The sequence below is a fragment of the Puccinia triticina genome, chromosome 15A (assembly GCF_026914185.1).
Source record: "Puccinia triticina chromosome 15A, complete sequence".
Taxonomy (NCBI): Eukaryota; Fungi; Basidiomycota; class Pucciniomycetes; order Pucciniales; family Pucciniaceae; genus Puccinia; species Puccinia triticina.
In genome coordinates this window covers 1598107-1616827 of record NC_070572.1, presented here as the reverse complement: position 1 = coordinate 1616827, position 18721 = coordinate 1598107, and the positions used below count along the sequence as shown (strand labels likewise).

The 18721-nt window shown below is 45.6% G+C and overlaps 1 protein-coding gene across 1 annotated transcript; it reads right to left on the bottom strand.

Annotated features, from left to right (window-relative positions):
* Positions 1-12957: 12957 nt before the first annotated feature.
* Positions 12958-14598, bottom strand: PtA15_15A163 (uncharacterized protein; the record flags this gene model as incomplete). Its single annotated transcript, XM_053163341.1, has 6 exons — positions 12958-12970; positions 13059-13117; positions 13183-13450; positions 13517-13960; positions 14053-14160; positions 14438-14598. 6 exons carry the CDS (start codon positions 14596-14598, stop codon positions 12958-12960), a joined length of 1053 nt encoding a protein of 350 aa, XP_053027326.1.
* Between the last annotated feature and the right edge of the window lie 4123 nt (positions 14599-18721).

Genomic DNA, 18721 nt, shown 5'->3' with positions numbered 1-18721 from the left:
TATTTGCTGCAGCATCATCAGCAGAATACCAAAGAAGAGGACGTTCCTGATGCAAAGCTTGTTCGGCGATCTCAACTCACTCGGAAAGCCAAAATTCGTTATCAATCAACTTCGCGAAGTTGGTTGCTTTGAAAGGTCAACAAAAAGGAAAGCGCCTGAATCCACCTCCACCAGCAACAACCCTACAGCTCTCGCTACAGACACCTCAAACAAACGAAAGAAAGTGTACAATCCAATAAGATGTTACGGCGAGAAGCATAACCCCGCCGCAAAGCACTCCGAGCAAGACTGCTGGACCTTGCATCCTTCAAAGTTCAAAGAGGCAATAGAAAAGCGCAAAGCTGAAAAAGAGAAGGGCGCGTCGTATCACACCACGGCCCAACAGCAAGACAATTCCTCCCTCAACAACATTCGTCCGTCCTTCAGCTACCTGTCAGACTCCCGCTCCTCCCAGCAGCAAACTACTATTCTGGACTCAGGAGCAAGCAACCACATGCTTACTACGCTTGGATACTTCAAGCAGACTCACCCCGTCTCCATCGACATTGTAATGGGAAGCGGGCCAGGCGACTTGGTTTCAAGGGCTCGCGGAGATGCAACCTTGCCACTGGCTAATGGCGGCACTCTGACTCTCAAGGATGCGCTATACGTACCCAACCTCACGCGCAATCTAGTTTCATTCGTTCAATTAATGAAATCAAAAGCCCTGATCCAACAGGGAGCTGACGGCTTTGCCGTTAAAATAGATGACGGAAAACCGTTTGCGGTAGACGTTAGCAATGATCTACTTGAAATAAAAGGCGTTCTGGACCCAGAAAACCTGATCGTTGGACTGTTGACTGAACCGGCGACATCCGTATCCAACTTTGTCAAGTGGCACAATTGCCTAGGACATGCCAGTCTAGCCAGGATTGCCACAGTCGTAACCACTCCTATTGAACGCACAAAGACTCACGCCTGTGACGCGTGTATGCAAGGAAAAGCGACACGCATACCGTGTAAGAGTCACTTTAAAACGGCTTCAACACCGCTTGAAGTTATTCATGCCGACCTAGTCGGTCCCATCTCTCCGCCAACAAACGGCAACGCTCGGTACTTCCTCACTCTTGTGGACCAGTACACTGGATACATACACACTGTAATCCTAAAAGAAAAGAACCAGGCGACTGAGGCTATCGAAGACTTCAGTAAACTCTTTGAAAAACAAACAGGACTTGGCATGAAGAAACTGATTTCAGATGGAGGTGGCGAGTTCTGCAACACCTCTCTCAGCTCTCTCCTGAAGGACGCGGGGATTCAACACAACGTGGCTCTGCCCTACACTCCGCAGAATAACGGGCAAATCGCACAATAATCGAGATGACTCGTTGCATGATCATGCAATCAAGACTAGCACCGGAATGGTGGGGCGAGGCGGTTTGCACGGCTACGGAGACGAAAAACTGCTTACCCTCACTGTCAAGAAGCAAGAAAACACCCATTGAGTTAATGTTCAAGGTCCCGCCAAACATGAACTTCTTTCGTCCCTTCGGCTGCAGGGTGTGGGTCGTGAAGCCAAAACAGAAGCGACTGGACAAGTTTGACTCGATCTCTTGGGAGAGAGTGCTGGTAGGCTATGAGAACAACTACTCATCCTATAAGATATGCTGGCTGGAAGATAAACAAGTCTTCACAGCCAAGCACGCACACTTTGATGAGAGTACCTTTCCAGCCTGTGGACCACTCCGCCGCAATCCCCTTGTCAACACGATCGACAGGATGCCAAACTTTGCAGCAGAGGCGGACTTGCCTTTTGAAGAAGAATCGTCTCGACTTGGAGAACCAGATCATAGGGCTGAATCGGAAGACGAAGGAGAAGAGCAAGAAATGGAAACCATCCTTTGTCACCTGAAGAAAGCAGCCCCAACGGAAACAACTGACCAAGCGGACGCTTCGTGGGAGGCCAACAATCAGCCAAGACCGTCGCGTGCAATCATCGGAGCAATTGATGAGCGCAACATTGTGGAAGGCAAGCGAGAAAGAAAGCAGGCTTACACTATTTCTGTCTCCATCGAGGCGAAAAATCACAAGCAAGCAATGTCGGACCCTGAAAGTCAACAATGGAAGGACGCCGAAATAAAGGAAATTGAAAACATGCGCAAGCATGAGGTCTGGATAGTCCGAGTCAAAGTTGAATCTGACGATCCCATTCCGGCAACATGGGCCTACCGCAAGAAGCTTGGCTTGGAGAACCAGGTGATTGAGTTCAAGGCGAGGATCTGCGCCCAGGGCTTCAAGCAAACCCATGGGCTGAACTTTGAAGCCAAATACGCACCCACCGGCAAACCAGCATCATTGCGCTTTCTGCTCTCGTTCGCTGTTAATCACGGCCTGAAAATCCATCAACTAGACGTCCGAAGCGCCTTTCTGACGTGCCCACTCGAAGACACCGTTACACTTCTTCCGCCCCCCGGACTAGACTGCCCACCAGGTTCTGTCCTAGAACTGAAGAAAGCAATCTATGGGCTAAGGCAGGCGCCACTAGTGTGGTACAAACGCCTATCCAACTATCTCTTCACCCTGGGTTTCAAGGCTGCTCTTTCCGACCCCTGTGTCTTCTGGCGAACTGCATCGAGCGAGAGACCGGCAACATGGATCTTTGCCCACGTTGACAATCTAGTAATAATCAACGACAAGCCGGAGATCTTCAAGGCAGAAATGGAACTTGAATTTGACATCAAATACATGGGTGATGCCGAGTTTCTCTTAGGAATGAACATTGAGCGGTTCTCGGACGGATTACAGATAAACCAAACCCAGTACATAGACAGGAAGCTTCAAGAATTTGGACTGTCAGACCTGCATCCGGCTTTGTGTCCAATCAACCCTCGAGAATATTTCAAGAAGGCAACACCCGGGGAGCTTAAAGCCTTTGCAGACACGGGAGTCAGCTTTAGGGCCTTAGTTGGCTCGCTCAAGTACCTGAGTATTCTTACTCCGCCGGACATCGCGTACGCGGTCAGCACCTTATCTCAATTCCTCAAGCATCCCGGCATAAAGCACTTTCAAGCTGCTGTACAAGTTTTCCGCTACCTCAAGGCAACCAAGCACATCGGCTTAACCTACGTAAAGCAAGAGGATCCAAAAGTGCAAGCCTTTGTTGACTTGGACTGGGGCAATTGCCCAGATACAAGGAGATCAACCACTGGATTTGTGGTGCAATCAGGAAAACATCTGATTAACTGGAAATCATCCAAACAACCGACAGTCTCGCTCTCCACCACGGAGGCGGAATACAAAGCCTTCTCAGATCTCGGCCGCGACTTGGCGTGGATAGCAAACCTAGCGGACGAGACGTTGATAATGCCAGGCCTCAAATCTATCAGGGTCTTCATTGACAATCGTGGCGCCATTGACTTGGCGAAAAGTGAAACCTCTCAAAATAGCTTCAGGACAAAGCACATGTGCATTCGTCTACATTTCGTCAGGGAGCTCATTGCTGTGGGTCTGATCATTGCACTATACGTCAAGACAACGCAAAACGCGGCGGATTTTCTCACAAAACCATCAGGAAGATCGACTATTCGGAGGTCTCTCGCAAGCCTATTGGTCTTCCAAATCCCAGGCCCTGCTTCGCATCTGACGACTCAAAGCACGGAAGGCTGTGAGATTACACGCCTAGGTGAACGGCCGCGAACTCATAAATTGAGCAAGCGGCCGGGATATCAACCAGCTGCGGATAATGGTAAGCAAAGCAAACCATCTTCCGCAGTCCAAAACTCGCTCCGCGGGGCCGCAAAAACTGACTCATCAAACTTTGATGCATGCAGGTTCGGCTCCAGCGCATAGCAAAATCAAACTTGCGGAAAATCCCAGGTCGCAGTCCCTTAAAGCCAGAATAACTTTGCCCACCAAAGGTGAGCTAATGAAGATTAGGCTTTAATACTGATTAGTCGAGAGCTAACGCCTCAATCCCTTCTTGCAGACTCAGTTGAAAAGAAAGAAACCGCTTGAACCGATTCCACACAAAACAAAGAGGAAAAAGTCGGTGAGCACAAAGGTTTCCTACTCAGCAAAGAGAAACTAAGGGCTAAAAAGGAAAGCAAACTGTTACAGATAACGTCACGCTACTCCTTTGCCTTTTTGCTGAGAACGAATCAAACAGACCCTAAGGGTACAAGGCTCATAGAGCGTAAGGAAACAAACCTAAGAGCAATATAGCAAAAAGGGATAACAAACTAATGATAATGGTCAATGGCTTGCAGATCGCTAAGACGAAACACGTGGAACTTGCACTGCTTCCGTTTCCATTATCATTTCTTTTCACTTGTTGAAGAGCAGCCCACTCGCTTGCTCTTAGGTAACTTCTTATTTCCTTTCAATATAACCAACTACTCGATAGTCTACGTTGTTATTAAGTTTACATAAAGTCTGATTAAAAGAAATGTTATCTTAGTTCTGTGAATTTTCTCAGTTATCTGTGTACAAAATATTAGATTAGTAGAAAAGTAACCCTCAAGACATACCTCAAGAATCCTCCATAGCCACACCTTTCCATAAGAGTCCACACTCTTATATCTTTTTCTTGTTCCCAGAGAGGCAGCCCATTAAAGCACCATTCCCTCTCCAGCTCTATTCATCCCAAGAGTAGTTCCACAGCGGAGGTCGGTGATTGTTGTGCGCTTCAAAGGGAACTGACACATAGAGAGAAAGATTGATGGAATTTTTGATTGTCTATATGTTCCCGGGGCCTATTGCCCCCACGGGGGAGCAATGATTTCTGCCAGGGCAACAGTCAACCCCTGAGATATGCTAATGTAATTATGCTTATATGTAGGGGGAGGCTATAACCAGGAAGATTTCCCAATACATTTTAATGTATTGGAGAGATTGCATTGAGATTTGCTGTATTGTATTGGGCCTCCCAATACATTTCCTCAGAATCCATGTATTGCATTTGCAGGGAAATACTCATTCCAAAAAATATGGTGTATTGCATTGGATGAAGAATATAATACAATACACTGTATTTGCAATACAAATCAATGCAATACATGGCATATACAAATGCATGTACTGTATTTGTTTCAGCGTTGTGGATGGTACAGAGCGCTGGTTAATTGGATGCAACCTGCTTATGATGGCCAATTTATACCAGTCATTGATGGGATTTTCAACTCCTCTTGATGGCAATTACAACTCAGACATGAATTTCACCCTCAAATTTGGGCAAACTTCACGGTGGAAATGGTTGAACAGGATCTTGTGAAATTTCTGGCCTACTTCACAGTTGGACCTGTAGGATGCAGCTAGTGGGAAACTCCCTTCAATGTCCAGTTTTTACTGGCCATCAAAGTGATTGTGTCTCCTCAATGGCTGGTACAACCCAGCCATCAAGAGGATTTCCCACTCCCCCTACTCCCTTTGATGGAAGAGTTGCACCAGCCATCAAAGGGAGAGTGTACTCCTTTTGATGGCAGATACAGCCTATCAATCAAAGGGAGTGTGAGATCCCCCCAATGGCTGGTATAGCTCAGAAATTGGATGCAGAATCCCTTCAATAGCTGTTTTTCACCGGACATTGAAGGGAGTTCAAAATTGGTTTGATGGCTGTTACAACTTGGCCATCAAAGCCATTAGATGGCTGAGTTGTAACAGACATTGAACAAGGTGTGTACTCCCTTTGATGTCCAGTACAACCTGGCCATCAAAGGGAGTCTGCCTCCGATGGCCAAGTTGTACCCGCCATCAACTCCTCTTGATGGCGGGTAAAACCTAGCCATGAATGTCACCCTGATGTTTGGCGAACATGAGGGTGACAATTTTGAGCAGGATCTTAATGTGACATTGATGGCCTATGTCACGGATAGACCTGTAGGATAAAACTAACAGGCAACTCCCTTTTATGGTTGGGTTTTACTGGCCATCAAAGGGAGGGTGTCTCCTCAATGGCGGGTACAATTCTGCCATCAAGAGAATTTTCCACTCCCCCACTCCCTTTGATGGCAGAGTTGTACCAGCAAAAAGGGAGCGTGTACTCCTTTTGATGGCCGCTGCAGCCCAACGATTGAAGGGAGTATGAACTTCCCGCAATGGCTGGTACAGCGCGGACAATTAATTAAGTTAGCCTCCCTTTGATAGCCCAGTTGCACCGGACATCAAAGGAAGTAAAAAATCTGTTTGATGACTGTTACAACTCGGCCATTGAAGCCCTTTGATGGCTGAGTTTCAACAGCCATCAAACAGGGTGTGTACTCACTTTGATGGCCAGTGGACCCCGGCCATCAAAGGGAGTCTGCATCCAAATCAATGGCCAAGTTGTACTCGCCATCAACTCCTCTTGATGGCGGGTACAACCTGGCCATGAATGTCACCCTGATGTTTGGGCGAACATCAGGGTGACAATGTTGCACAGGATCTTCATGTGACATTGCTGGCCTATGTCATAGGTGGACATGTAGTATGCAACTAGGGGGCGACTCCCTTTGATGGCTGGGCTGTACTGGCCATCAAAGGGGGTGTGTCTCCTCAATGGCCAGTACAACAATGCCACCAAGAGGATTCCCCAATCCCCTGAATGGGCACCATCACCCACTCTCCAGGTCATCATGTTCAAGCAACAGCTGCAGGAAAACACTAGGAGACAAACAATATGGGTCATAGGGAGAAACCAGATAATTCACATCTGCATCCAAATAGCTCATGTGAATAATGTGGCTGAATATGGTCCATGAGGAAGCCAAAAAAAAATCTTCACCAATCACGCAAATGGCCTGTAACGAGGAAAGAATCAGACAATTTTAGGTAAGTATCTGGCAGTCATCATGACTTATCTTCAAATCCAGATGCCTAAAGGATAGAATAAAATCCAAACTGATATTATCAGGAGCTACAGATGAGTTGCACTGAACTCATCATACTCTTATACAATAGTTGCTAACAAGTTCACCAACAAAGTTGAACACAAGTTACCCACCCACATTGAACTGACTTTTGACCAAGTCAAAGATAAAGTTACGGTCTGGCACTCTCTAGAGAGTGCCACACTTTCTCCCCTTGTGGATCCCATCATCTCCACAAAACCGCGGGCCAGGAAGCACCCCCGCCGTGTAGCGCTGCAGGTACCTCTGGTACCCCCCCTAAGTGCCGCCTGCACCAGCTGGAACCAGCCAGGCAGTTCCTGGGGCGGTACCAGGTCTTCAGGCAGTAAATGTGTATCAAATGCCATCTTTAGCTGGCAGCAAGCCATTCAAGCAGAATCATAGATTGGGTTGTTTTTGGAGTGGCCCGGCCCATTTAAAAAATGGTCAAGCAGCAAGTTATTGATCTTGGTGTTAGAATTTGATTTGGAGAGTTTAAGGAGGTGAGAAGGATGACCATCTTAGGGAACAGAAGGTTGGACCAAGGAACTCAAGCAGTGACACAAGTTGAGAATACTCAGACTTGATATTTTATTTCAGCTACAAAGAGAAGATATATGTAGTCACAACTAGAGAGCCACCCCATACAAGATCAAGAGTTGGGATTGGAGACTAAAAAAGATGAAACATCTCACATGAGATGGAAAGGCAGGATAGAGATATGCTAAAGAATCATCAGGATATGGAAGACACTGTAACTTAACAATTGCTGATCAAATGAAAATTAAATCTCTAAACAGATATGAAAGGGAGGTTTAGACATCACCAATCAGTGGTGGATTAAAGGAGAACCATAGCAGAGAGGATGACTATAATCCTGAAAATTGGAATTCAGGATCTTCTCCTCTTTGATCATTCACTTTTTTGGGGAGCTGATTCCTGTTACATTCTCCTTCATTGTTTTGACGGGAGAATTATGGACAAAAACTGCCACAAGTTACCATTAAATAAGGTAGAAGTCTGACCATCAATCACACGCTTGACCAACAACAGGTGTAAAGAATGCTGTACAGTGTTTATGTTGAGGCACATTTGAAGTCAATTTCACATCCTGAATGTCTGAGTAAAATATAGGCTCCCTGCTTCACTGAAAGAAAACTTTCATATCTCTGTGCCAAGCTAGAACAGATTTTTCTGCAATCAGTTGGCAACTTCATCCATATTTAAATGGCACAAACACTTGGATTAATCTTTAGCAGGAAGAAAAATATGTGTTGGCCTATTTTCCTTGGTTTTCTTGTACAAAACTTTATGGCTTGCAATGCAGTTGGAAATCAATGTGATTGGATTCAGAATATGGGAAGAGTGGATCTACCCACAAGCCAAATTCCAAGTTTTATTTCAGCAGAAAAAAATGAAAAAGCCACATCTATCTCCACACATGAATTAGTGAACGTACCAGTATCAAATGATCTCAATTATGCCTCAGATACCCTTGATCAAAATTTTATCCCCCATACAGAAGGTGACATTATCTTTGATCCTTTACAAGATTTTTTTTCTGAATGTGATAACAGCAGTTTTAATGGGATCCTGGATCATGGGGGAAAATTGGAAGTCAATTATGAAACCTACCACAATAGAGAGAACAATATGAAAAGCTCATCATTGTTATCAACACACTGTCAGAACAACATCAACAAAATTTCTCATTTAGAAGTGGAAAGAAACAAAAAAAAAAATCAGCACAGCAAACCCAAGAAATCAATCTTTGGATAATCTTCAGGCAAATCAATCTTTGAATAATTCCCAATTTGAAAATACCCAGTTCATTAATGATGTAACACATGGGGTTGAGGCTTATCCAACAAATCACTCATTTAAGAAAAGAAGGATCAGCTATTCACCAGGTTTCACTCACACAAATGAGAAGGTGACCTCTTTTGAAACAGAAAATTCAAATTGGGACAAACTCAATCCACCAATTCCAACAGAAAATTATCAATGCCCCCATGAAACTGAAATCCTGAATAATAACTTTGAGAATTTTTGTTCTGCAGGCCAGTACAGTGAAATTACTGGGATCTTAGACTTTTGGAAAAAATTTGAGGGTACATCAGAAAGATCACCAGAAAGAATCATGAATGTTGACATGTCCTCATCACTTCAACCATATCCTAATTTGAATCAAGCCACAGCTCAATCCTTGGCATATATTCAGAAGTGCAACTGTTGGAAGAAACAATGAATTATGATAAGGACTTGGAGAAACTTTTGAAAATTACTGAAAGAAAAGAAATGAATAATTTAATGCATTCAATAAGCAGCTCTTTGGATCATTCCAAAAATGTGCTTGAGCAGCCCAATTTTGATTTTCAAAAGGCTCTACCAAACAGAAGTGAGCCAGAATTTGAGACTCACCTAGACAATTTTCCTGCAGAAAAAGAATGTGAAAGTTCAGTGCTACTGAATAAAAACAATAGAGTTGAAAAAGAAATTTCTTCCCAACATGTGAAACATTCAAACCCATCAAACTTCATTCCAGCATCTCATTTATCTCCATTAAAATCCAAGAATCAAGGAAAAACATTGCTTCAGAAACTTGCATTTGACCCACAGGTCTTTTATCTTGAAGATCCATCCCCCCTTGAGAAATATAGGATTTGAGAACTTGTTTCAACCATTGGTGAAGAAAAACACCCCAATCTGTTAATAATTTATATGAACAACCCAACAAAATTATCCAAATATTACCAAAAACTCAAAAGCAGGGACTACAAAAAAAGAAACTGGAAACCCCATCAAAAATTTCCAAAACAATGGCAAAGAAGTAATGATCTGGCAATGAAAGCACTGACCATATTTCAGGAACACAAAGGAGTCTGGTCAAAGTTCTTCAAAGCAAAAACTGGGATAGATTTTCAAGATCTTAAATTAAGTCAAAGTTGCAGAAAATTTGGGGCAGAGTATCTTGAGGAACAATTCTTATTGTTTTTATTTTATGTAGATATGATCACATCAATAATTGTGAAAGTAGAAGAAGGTTCATCAGATTCAAATCCAGGAATAAAAACACTAAATAATACTGAAATTCTCAAAAAGGCTGCAGAAAACTACAGCTCATATATATTTTTTCAAAAATTTCATGGTGGAAAGAAGTCTAAATTAGGCACAGCATCATTCTTGAACTTTGTTTGGAATACAATTAAAGACTGGCTTAAGTTTGAAAAACTGGCAGATTTACAACACTTTCTCTTCCAGGATCCTGAAACAAAAAATAATTCTTTCTTTTTTCATGCCATTTTTTCATATTCAATTACACGGCTAAGTGAAAGGATAATGAGTGACTATCATGATTCAGCTTGCTGATATTGTAATGAAAATCTCATCATTTTCTATCTTTGCTTCTGCTTGCTTTGTAACTAAAATTATTCTTTCAACCTTCTCATCAGCCCTCTGATCTTTTTTAAGCAAAAAAATTGGAGCCCCATCAGCCCCCCTTGACCCTAAAAAATAAAAAAATAGTACATCAAAAATTACAGTGCACCCACTGTGCTCCAGAAATTAACTGCGGGGAAAATGTTTTACAAGCAGCTCTCAGACATGAAATTTCTGACAAGGTCTATACTCTTCTGGACCTGGGCTGCATATTTTGCAGATGGAAAAAATCTTTCCCCAGCTGCTCAGACAAACTTTTCTCAGCAATAAGGTATGTATTGGTGTTGCCTGACCATTGTTCTTCATTTCAATAATGCCGGGAATAAGGATGTTTGATGCCATAGTGATGATCATCAAAAATTGAAAAATCTTTACTGGTTCATGTAGGCAAAAGGCTATGGCTGGGATTCTTAGTAGCAAGGTGTGGTCTGTAATCCACTGTGAGTGGAGCTGTAGGCAGAATATTCTGGGGAAATTTTTCTCTCTTTCAGACAGATCAAGGCCCTGTGACATTGTGAATAATTTCAATGAGTATAAACTAGATTCATTGGATTTGGCAGAGGTGGAAATCAATTTTGGATGAAGGGAAGGGAGCCTAGGCTGCAAAAGTAAGGCCACATTTTGGTGCATTGTCATACATCATGACTATTTATCAATGTCCTGCCCCCCAATATGGATAGACTTAAACAATGTCTACAACCCCTGGGCCTTGTGTGTTACCAATTGAATCATTTAAAAAACATGGCAGGGCATCCCAACAGGGCATAAGTTCTAAAAGTGGTACTTCATGGCAGTATGGGGCAATAAAGGGGAAATCTCTCCCAACAGCAATTTAGAAATGGACTGCTCCAACTACTTTTTCCAAGCAATTGTTGGACAGACATTCTCCAAGAAGTTGTGTAATTTGCTGGGCCCAGGCTGCCAAACTCATTGGACAATGTCTGTCCCACAACAAATTGGACAAAGTTGTCCAAGCAGACAGTTTATGCAGTGCAGATGCAGGCTTTGCAAGTTCAGCCCACCCCAGGAGGTCCATAGTCTCAAGGGACTTGGTTTGGTTTTGTATACCTGTCAAGGAGGAAGCACATTTGACCTACACTGCTTGATGGTAGATTCACAGATCCACTTGAGTTCTTATTCTGCTTCCATCTGTATGGACTTCCAAGGGTGTCTCAAGGTCTTTCCAGGTTGTCACAGACACAGAAAAGACTTTCTTACAATTATCATTCTATTGGAAACCATTAAAGCTCACAAAGCCAAATCAAAAGAAAAAAGAATAGAAGAGGAAAAGACTGTCTGGAATTTAAACAACAACAACTGGAAAAAGAAAAATATAGTTCATTTGTTGGGAAAAAAGTTTAAGGGAATAGAGATCGGGAGAGGGAGAGAGAAACAACAAAGACAGGCAAAAGCGAAGAGAAAAAAAAGACAACGTAAATGATGGAGATTTGGTTGATACTCATTTTACTTAGCTGGGTTGCGGGGTTTTAGGAAGAAGAGATTCAATGGATTGTCATCATCATCACTACGGATAGTAAGAAAAACCAGAAGGATCCGATTTTGGCCGAGGCATGATGGTTGATGGAGCGCGTGTGACCGACCCATTCTTCCGCCTTCTGAGGTGGTGATTACATGCCGGTTTTGATTATTCGTACTAATTGAGTGAGCTTTTACTCAATTCGATGATCTTCATTTGGTTAGTTTTGAACCTTTCTAATCTGTATATATTTATATTTTGTGTTGAGGGAAAGAAGCAAGAATGTCGTGCAAAAAGGATTATCGATAGTTGAGATGATATCGATTGTGTTCGGATATCAGTGCGCCCGTCGATTCAAGGTTGAAGTAAACGATTCAAAGAAAAACAGGTGGTCAGCAAATTTCCTTGAGATCCGATGAAGAGAGAAGGGCACTGAACTGGAGTTCCAGATTTCTGATCACACAATCCTTCTCGGCCAACTCGTCTTTCAGCTCTTGGTTTTCTTTAGCAAGTTGATCGACCTCTGCGGAATGGCTGGAGGATTTCACTTCAGGATGAAAATCGACGGCGGCGGGGGCGGCGGCAGGAGGGGGATGAGGAGGATGGGAGACGGGGGGCTCGACGACGAGGGGTGCTGAGGGAGGCAAAGGGTCGCGTCGGGTGGACACGGGTGAAGGAGCTCGACTGAGTGAGCGGGGTGCGGGCGGGTCTGATTGAGGAGGAGCAGGCGAGACGGGGCCCGAGGCCGACCCAACAGGCGTGCTTGCATAGAGAGAAGACTTGATCGGCGGCGCCGCCGTCTCGGCCAGGTTGTCTAAGCTCACTAGGATCGGCTCGGCCGTCTTGCCCGCAAAGAAATCAGAGGAGCTTAAGGCTGGCTTGCCCGATAAGGCCGGGGGATAAATGTCGGCCTGGAACGAATCAGACTGTTCGGAAAATGCTTGCGTCAGACTTGGTTGGGAGACAATCACGTGCTGGTGGAATTTATGTACCTTTCGGGGAACAATGAATGATATTGGCTCCACAAGGTTGTTCGTCACTTTGTACGCTCGAGCAATTTCACAGTCTTGAGTGTTCAACGCTCGTCGCGGAAGCCAACACATGCCTCGTTGTGGCTCGCTCGATTTGTACTCAGTGCTGCCCAGTTTAGGAAAAGGTAAACATTTCTTGAACACTCGACCGAGTGAATAAGGTAGAAAACACTTACAGGTAGTGTCTTGCGAAAAAGTCAGATTGCAAATAAATGGGGACATCAGCCGACTTGCCGTGGATGTAAGAAGATTGTTGAAAATTGGTAGGCTCACAGCTCGTCAGCTTCGTACTCGTAATAACGAACGTTGCCATCCCCTTTCCCGGCGAGAAACTGTAGGCCGATGAACTATCAGAGAAATGCCATCAAGTGAACGTTGGAGAAGGGAGTGTACTGACCAAAATATCATTATCAGACCAAAATGGCATCAGAGTACCAGAGCTGGTATCAATGGTCAACTGTTTGATCGGCCCTTTTGAGATATCTGCCGAGTTCCAGACAAAGACTTGGCGGTCGGAGAATTTGCTGAAGCCCGTCGTGCAGATCCTATCGAGACGTCCCATCCACTCGACCCGAGATCCCTTGATACCGGTGTGCGAATCAGCCGTGGTCGTCAATTCGCCAGATCTCAGGTCATAGATCCGGAGCTTTTTGTCTTTGCAAGTCCTAAGAGTTCAAACAAATAAGCTTGAGGAGTGGCAGAAAGGGATAGATATGTATGGGGTGACTGACGTAGCTAGGAGGGTGCCGGTCCAGTTGAAGCTCATGCTGCCGACCATGTCAGGTTGCTGAGGCAGTTCGACTACACAAGCCGCTTTCTCAACATCCCATATCTTGACTTCCAAGCTGGAACTGGCCAGGACGTTCTCAGCCACAGGATGCCACTTGACATGGCCAGCCTTTCGGACGTGGCCGGTCAGCCTGAGTACAGGTTCAAGGTCGTTGACTTCGGGTTTCTCGATCTTCAGAGCAGCAGTGAGCCTGTCCTCGTCGATGTGGGTGAGCACGATCTTACCATCCTCGCCTGACGAGGCAATAAGGGTATCTGAGAACGGCGAAAAGGAAGTGTCGAGGACGGGTGCAGTGTGTGCGCGACAGAGTGGGTACAAGTCCGGTAGCTTTCCAGTGTGGGTCAATGGGACGACCAGAAACGCGCCCCCGCCAGAAGCTTGGTAGCTGGTAGGATTGAAGCGGCAAATTATATTCAGGCACACATTCAATCATTGATTCGATAGTCACTCTGAGAAAGGGGGGATCGCCAGACTGACTTGACAGAAAGGAACTTCGGATTTGCAGCGGCCAAGTTAGTGTCCCAAGCTGAGGCAGAAACTTTGATATTATCAAAGCACATCTCGCGCTTTGAGGGCTGGCCGTACCTGGATGCATTACAGGGAGAAGGATAAGATTTCGAATCGATGGAGGTTCAAAAAGATCGACACATGCTGAGGAAAACAATTGAACGCTGCATACACATGGCGGTAATAGCTCTGACGAACGAATCGACTATGTTTAAAGATTCCATGGCAGAATTAAAAACCGCACAATTCCAAGGATTTGGGTCGCGAGTCCGAATGGAAAAGCCGTCAGATCGACCATCACATATGCCCCAGATGAAGAAATCACTTGCCTCATCGTTTGCGCCTGGCAGCTGACTGGGGAGAGCAGGAGATGATGGGGTGGGATCGGGTGAAACGAGGCGGTGAGACTAGCAAGCGCTGTTCGGGTGGTGAATGTGCATCAGCGGAGTCGTGGCAGAGAGAACCGGGGTCCGGCGGATGTGCTGTGTTGCTGGGTTGGCCGATCGACATTCGCATGCCGACTGGCTTACGTCAGAATTAACACTGTTTTTGGCACCACATTGTGGCTACAGGGGTGTAATATGGAGGTTGGCCAAAGAAAACGTGAAACATGGTATGGGACCACCAACTGGGTCACATTGCTGCCACTTTGCCACCTTCTTGTGGCCCTGGACCACCCAATCATACTGCATTTCAAATGCCATGTACAGCATTCAACCAGCCAAGTTGCCATACTCTGCCCCTGAACCGCCAACCATGGCACCCAGGCACCATTTTTACCATACCATCCTTGAAAAGCACCAAGCCAGTTGGAATCCTTCCAAACACTTACTCACCTATACAATCTCTGGCATACCAGAAACCATTCAGCCTCCCCCTCTCTAGGGATATATCATATAACCACTGGCCAAACTGTGAGTGGCTCATATAACAGCATATTCATCTCTGTCAGCTACTCCATAGCTGAAACCCATACAATTTAATAGCAGATCCAATGCAGGGAGCAACAAGTATGTACCCTTGTCAGATTTCAGGTTTGAGGTCCATAGCTGAAACCCATACAATTTAACAGCAGATTCAATGCAGGGAGCAACAAGTATGTCCCCTTGTCAGATTTCAGGCTTGAGGTTGTGCACGCTCCGCGCAGTCTGTGCTACCAACTGTCTCAAACTGAGCTTGAGCTACTAGCAAACAAACAAACAATCACATCACTCATCATTGTTGTTGCTGTCACGGGATCATGGCTGTTAGAGTTAGAGTAGTGGTACTTGTCTCTCCCTCTATCTCTTGTGTTTTCCCATAGCTCATTGTTCCTGTGCTGATTAATCTTCTCTCAGTCTCTCCTCTTGTTTGTTTGTTTGTTTGTTTTTCTTCTTGTCTCCTGCTTGTCGTAGCTTTTCCATCCTGGTCCTCTAGGTATATTCATGTCTTTCTGTCTCACTGCCAGCATATTTGGCTGGGTTGAAGTCATCCCAGTTTAACTGGGATGCACTCAACCAATTTAAACTTGGTTGATCTCAACCAATTTAATATAAACTCAAGGGGGGTTTCATCAGTTGAGATTGCCCAAGTTTAAATTGGTTGAGTGCATCCCAGTTTAACTGGGATAACCTCAACCCAGCCAATTATGCTGGCAGTGTCTTTCTTTCATTCTTTCTTTTCTCTGTTTGCTCTCTTGTCTGACAGAAATCCATATCTAGTTTCGCCTCATACTCTCTTAGATTTACAGTCTCAAGCAGCCCCAAAACATCTAGAGGATCTAAATGGCGGAGAATGATCTACATACAAAGACCAATATTCCCGCTCTCACGGAAACCATTAACTATCTCCAGTGGTCAATGCAAATGACGGCTTACCTTTGTCATACCAATCTTCTCAAGTATGTACTTCAACCTCCAGTCGATCTTGCAGGAGAAGCCGCAGCTGCAGTCGCCTCAAAGCATGCCGAAGTGGTCCACATCCTCATGAGCCACATCAGCGAACCAGTTTTTGAAACCGTGGTCACACCCAACATTACCAAGTCTCCCTTTGCTATATGGGCCAGTATTCTTGCTTGCTTTGCCTTGACATCAGTCAAAAACAAAGGCAGAGTCTGGCTCCGGTTCATGCGGTATGAATACAAAGGAATGTTGGGCGACTTCATCACTGACATGCAAAAGATGCTTAATGAGATCAGAATGCTCAATCTTGGTGTCCCAGACAACATACTCAGCTTCTCGATCCTGGCCAAGCTTTCTAGAGATGGCCCCTGTGAACCCAGGTACCCACCAGCTTTTTTGCCAAAAGTTTGACACCAGCACCCGCACCCGCACCACTTGGGGCAGTCAGAGCGGGTACCTGCCCCTCAAAATTGTCCGGAAGGATTCCTTCCAGTCAAAGAGGTTGCAAAACCTCTTCAACTGGAAGGAATCCTTCCGCTTGAAGAGGTTTTGTAACCTCTTCAACTGGAAGACCTTTGAAGAGGTTACAAAACCTCTTTCGACTGGAAAGGCCTTCCAGTCAAAGAGGTTCTGTAACCCCTTTGACCGGAAGGATTCCTTCCAGTCAAAGAGGTTTTGTAACCTCTTTGACTGGAAGGAATCCTTCTGGTCAAAGAGGTTTTGTAACCTCTTCAACTGGAAGGCCAGTCAAAGAGGTTGCAAAACCTCTTTGACCAGAAGGAATCCTTCCTGTCAAAAGGGTTACAGAACCTCTTTGACCAGAAGGAAGGCCTTCCCAGTCCTTCCGGTTGTTGTGGCAGCCGCCACCTGCCCAAACAAGAGCGGGTACCCGCTCAATTTCTCCCAGAAATCCAGCATCCGCAACCAAACACACACACGCTGGCGGGTACCCGCCGACCATGGGCGGGTACCTGCCAGCGGATAGCAGGTACCCGTGACGGGTTTGTTGGGGCCATCTCTAAAGCTTTCCAAAGACATGTACAACCTTTTTGAAAACATCATCATGAACAAGGTGATATGCGAGAATCCTACCAACATGCTTGGCAAACTGCAGGAGATGGTTCACCTTGACACCTCTCGAAAAGCCAAAAAGACCTCCAAACCGGTCCTAAAAACAACTAAAGAATTAGCGGCATCAGCACTGATGCACAAGTCAAAAAGGAGTACCAAAGGAAAGAATTGTTGGTCTCAGAAACCTTGCTGCGAATCTGCCAAACCTGGTGTGAACAGGAAACCCAGAGAACCTGGGAAGCACAATGCGGTGGTCACATCACACAATGCAGATGACTGCTGGCAACTTCACCCAAATCTCCATCCAGCTTCCTGGGGCACTCCATCCTCAAGTTCTGTGCCCGCCACGCAACTCGTAGAGGTCAACAATGGCCATGAGTCCAAAGTTTCTCTCTTGCTTGTTGAAACCAAAGGCAAGCCCATTTTTACGGAAACAGGTGCCACACACCACATGGTAAACAATCTAGCAATATTCACACCAATTGCAGAAACCAGTATCTGCATCTCAACCGGGGAACACAAGAACTTTCTCAATGCCACAGTCATGGGAACCGCCGTGCTTTTCAATCAGAATGGAGAGAAACTTTTGCTGGACAAAGTCTTACTGGTTCCGACCCTGCATTGCTGCCTGTTGTCTGTCCCGCACCTGTTCAAAAGGAGTCTGGTTCTTGAGAAAACTCAAGACAATATGGTCTTGATCACCACTGATCAAAACTTCATCCTACACGGATTGGTTGAAAATAACCTTTTAGAACTTCCTTCTTCTAATTTTGATGAAATGCACATGAATTCCTTGTGCTACCTTTCAAGTGCTGCGTCTCCAGACTGGAATGTGCAACTGGGACATCCAAATCCCAGGTATGAGAAGATCCTGATGCCCCACTCTGAGATATCTGAGTGTGAGGTCTGCAAGGTGTGCAAATTCAAAACTCTTCCATTCAAAATCAAATTTAAAGTAGTCACTTTAATTTACTTGAGGCTGTTCATATGGACTTGATAGGACTAGAGATCGCCAGTGGGTACCCGTTTGGCGGTACCCGCACCCGTTGGCGGGTACCCGCCACTGCCCTTTGAGTACCCGTCTGCGGGTGCCGTGTACGGGTCCGGGTATGCAATTTGGGCCGGAAAATCACCAGGTACCCGGGTACCAAACAGGTACCCGGGTACCAAACAGGTACCCGGGTACCAAACAGGTACCCGCCAAGTCAGCAGTGGATGGCCGGCCATCGAGGGGGGTACACACCCCGCTTGATGACCGGACATCAAGCGGAGTACACGCCCCGCTTGATGGGACATCAAGCGGAGTACACACCCCGCTTGATGACCGGACATCAAGCGGGATACACATCTCACTCGATGGCCGGTGCACTCCATGACCAGCCATCAAGTGGGATGCGCACTCGATGACCATTGACCGGTCACCGAGTACACACCCCGCTCGATGAACAGTCATTGAGTGGAGTACACACCCTCGATGACCGGCCATCGTTGAGCGGAGTACACACCTCCACATCCCACGCGATGACCGGACATCGAGTGGGGTGATCACGATGGCCGGCCACGGAGCGGGGTGTGTACTCTGCTCGATGACCGGCCTACACCCCCACTCAATGGCCGGTCATTGGGTTGAGTGCGCATCCCACTCGATGGCCGGTCATCGAGTGGGATGTGCACCCCGCTCAATGTGC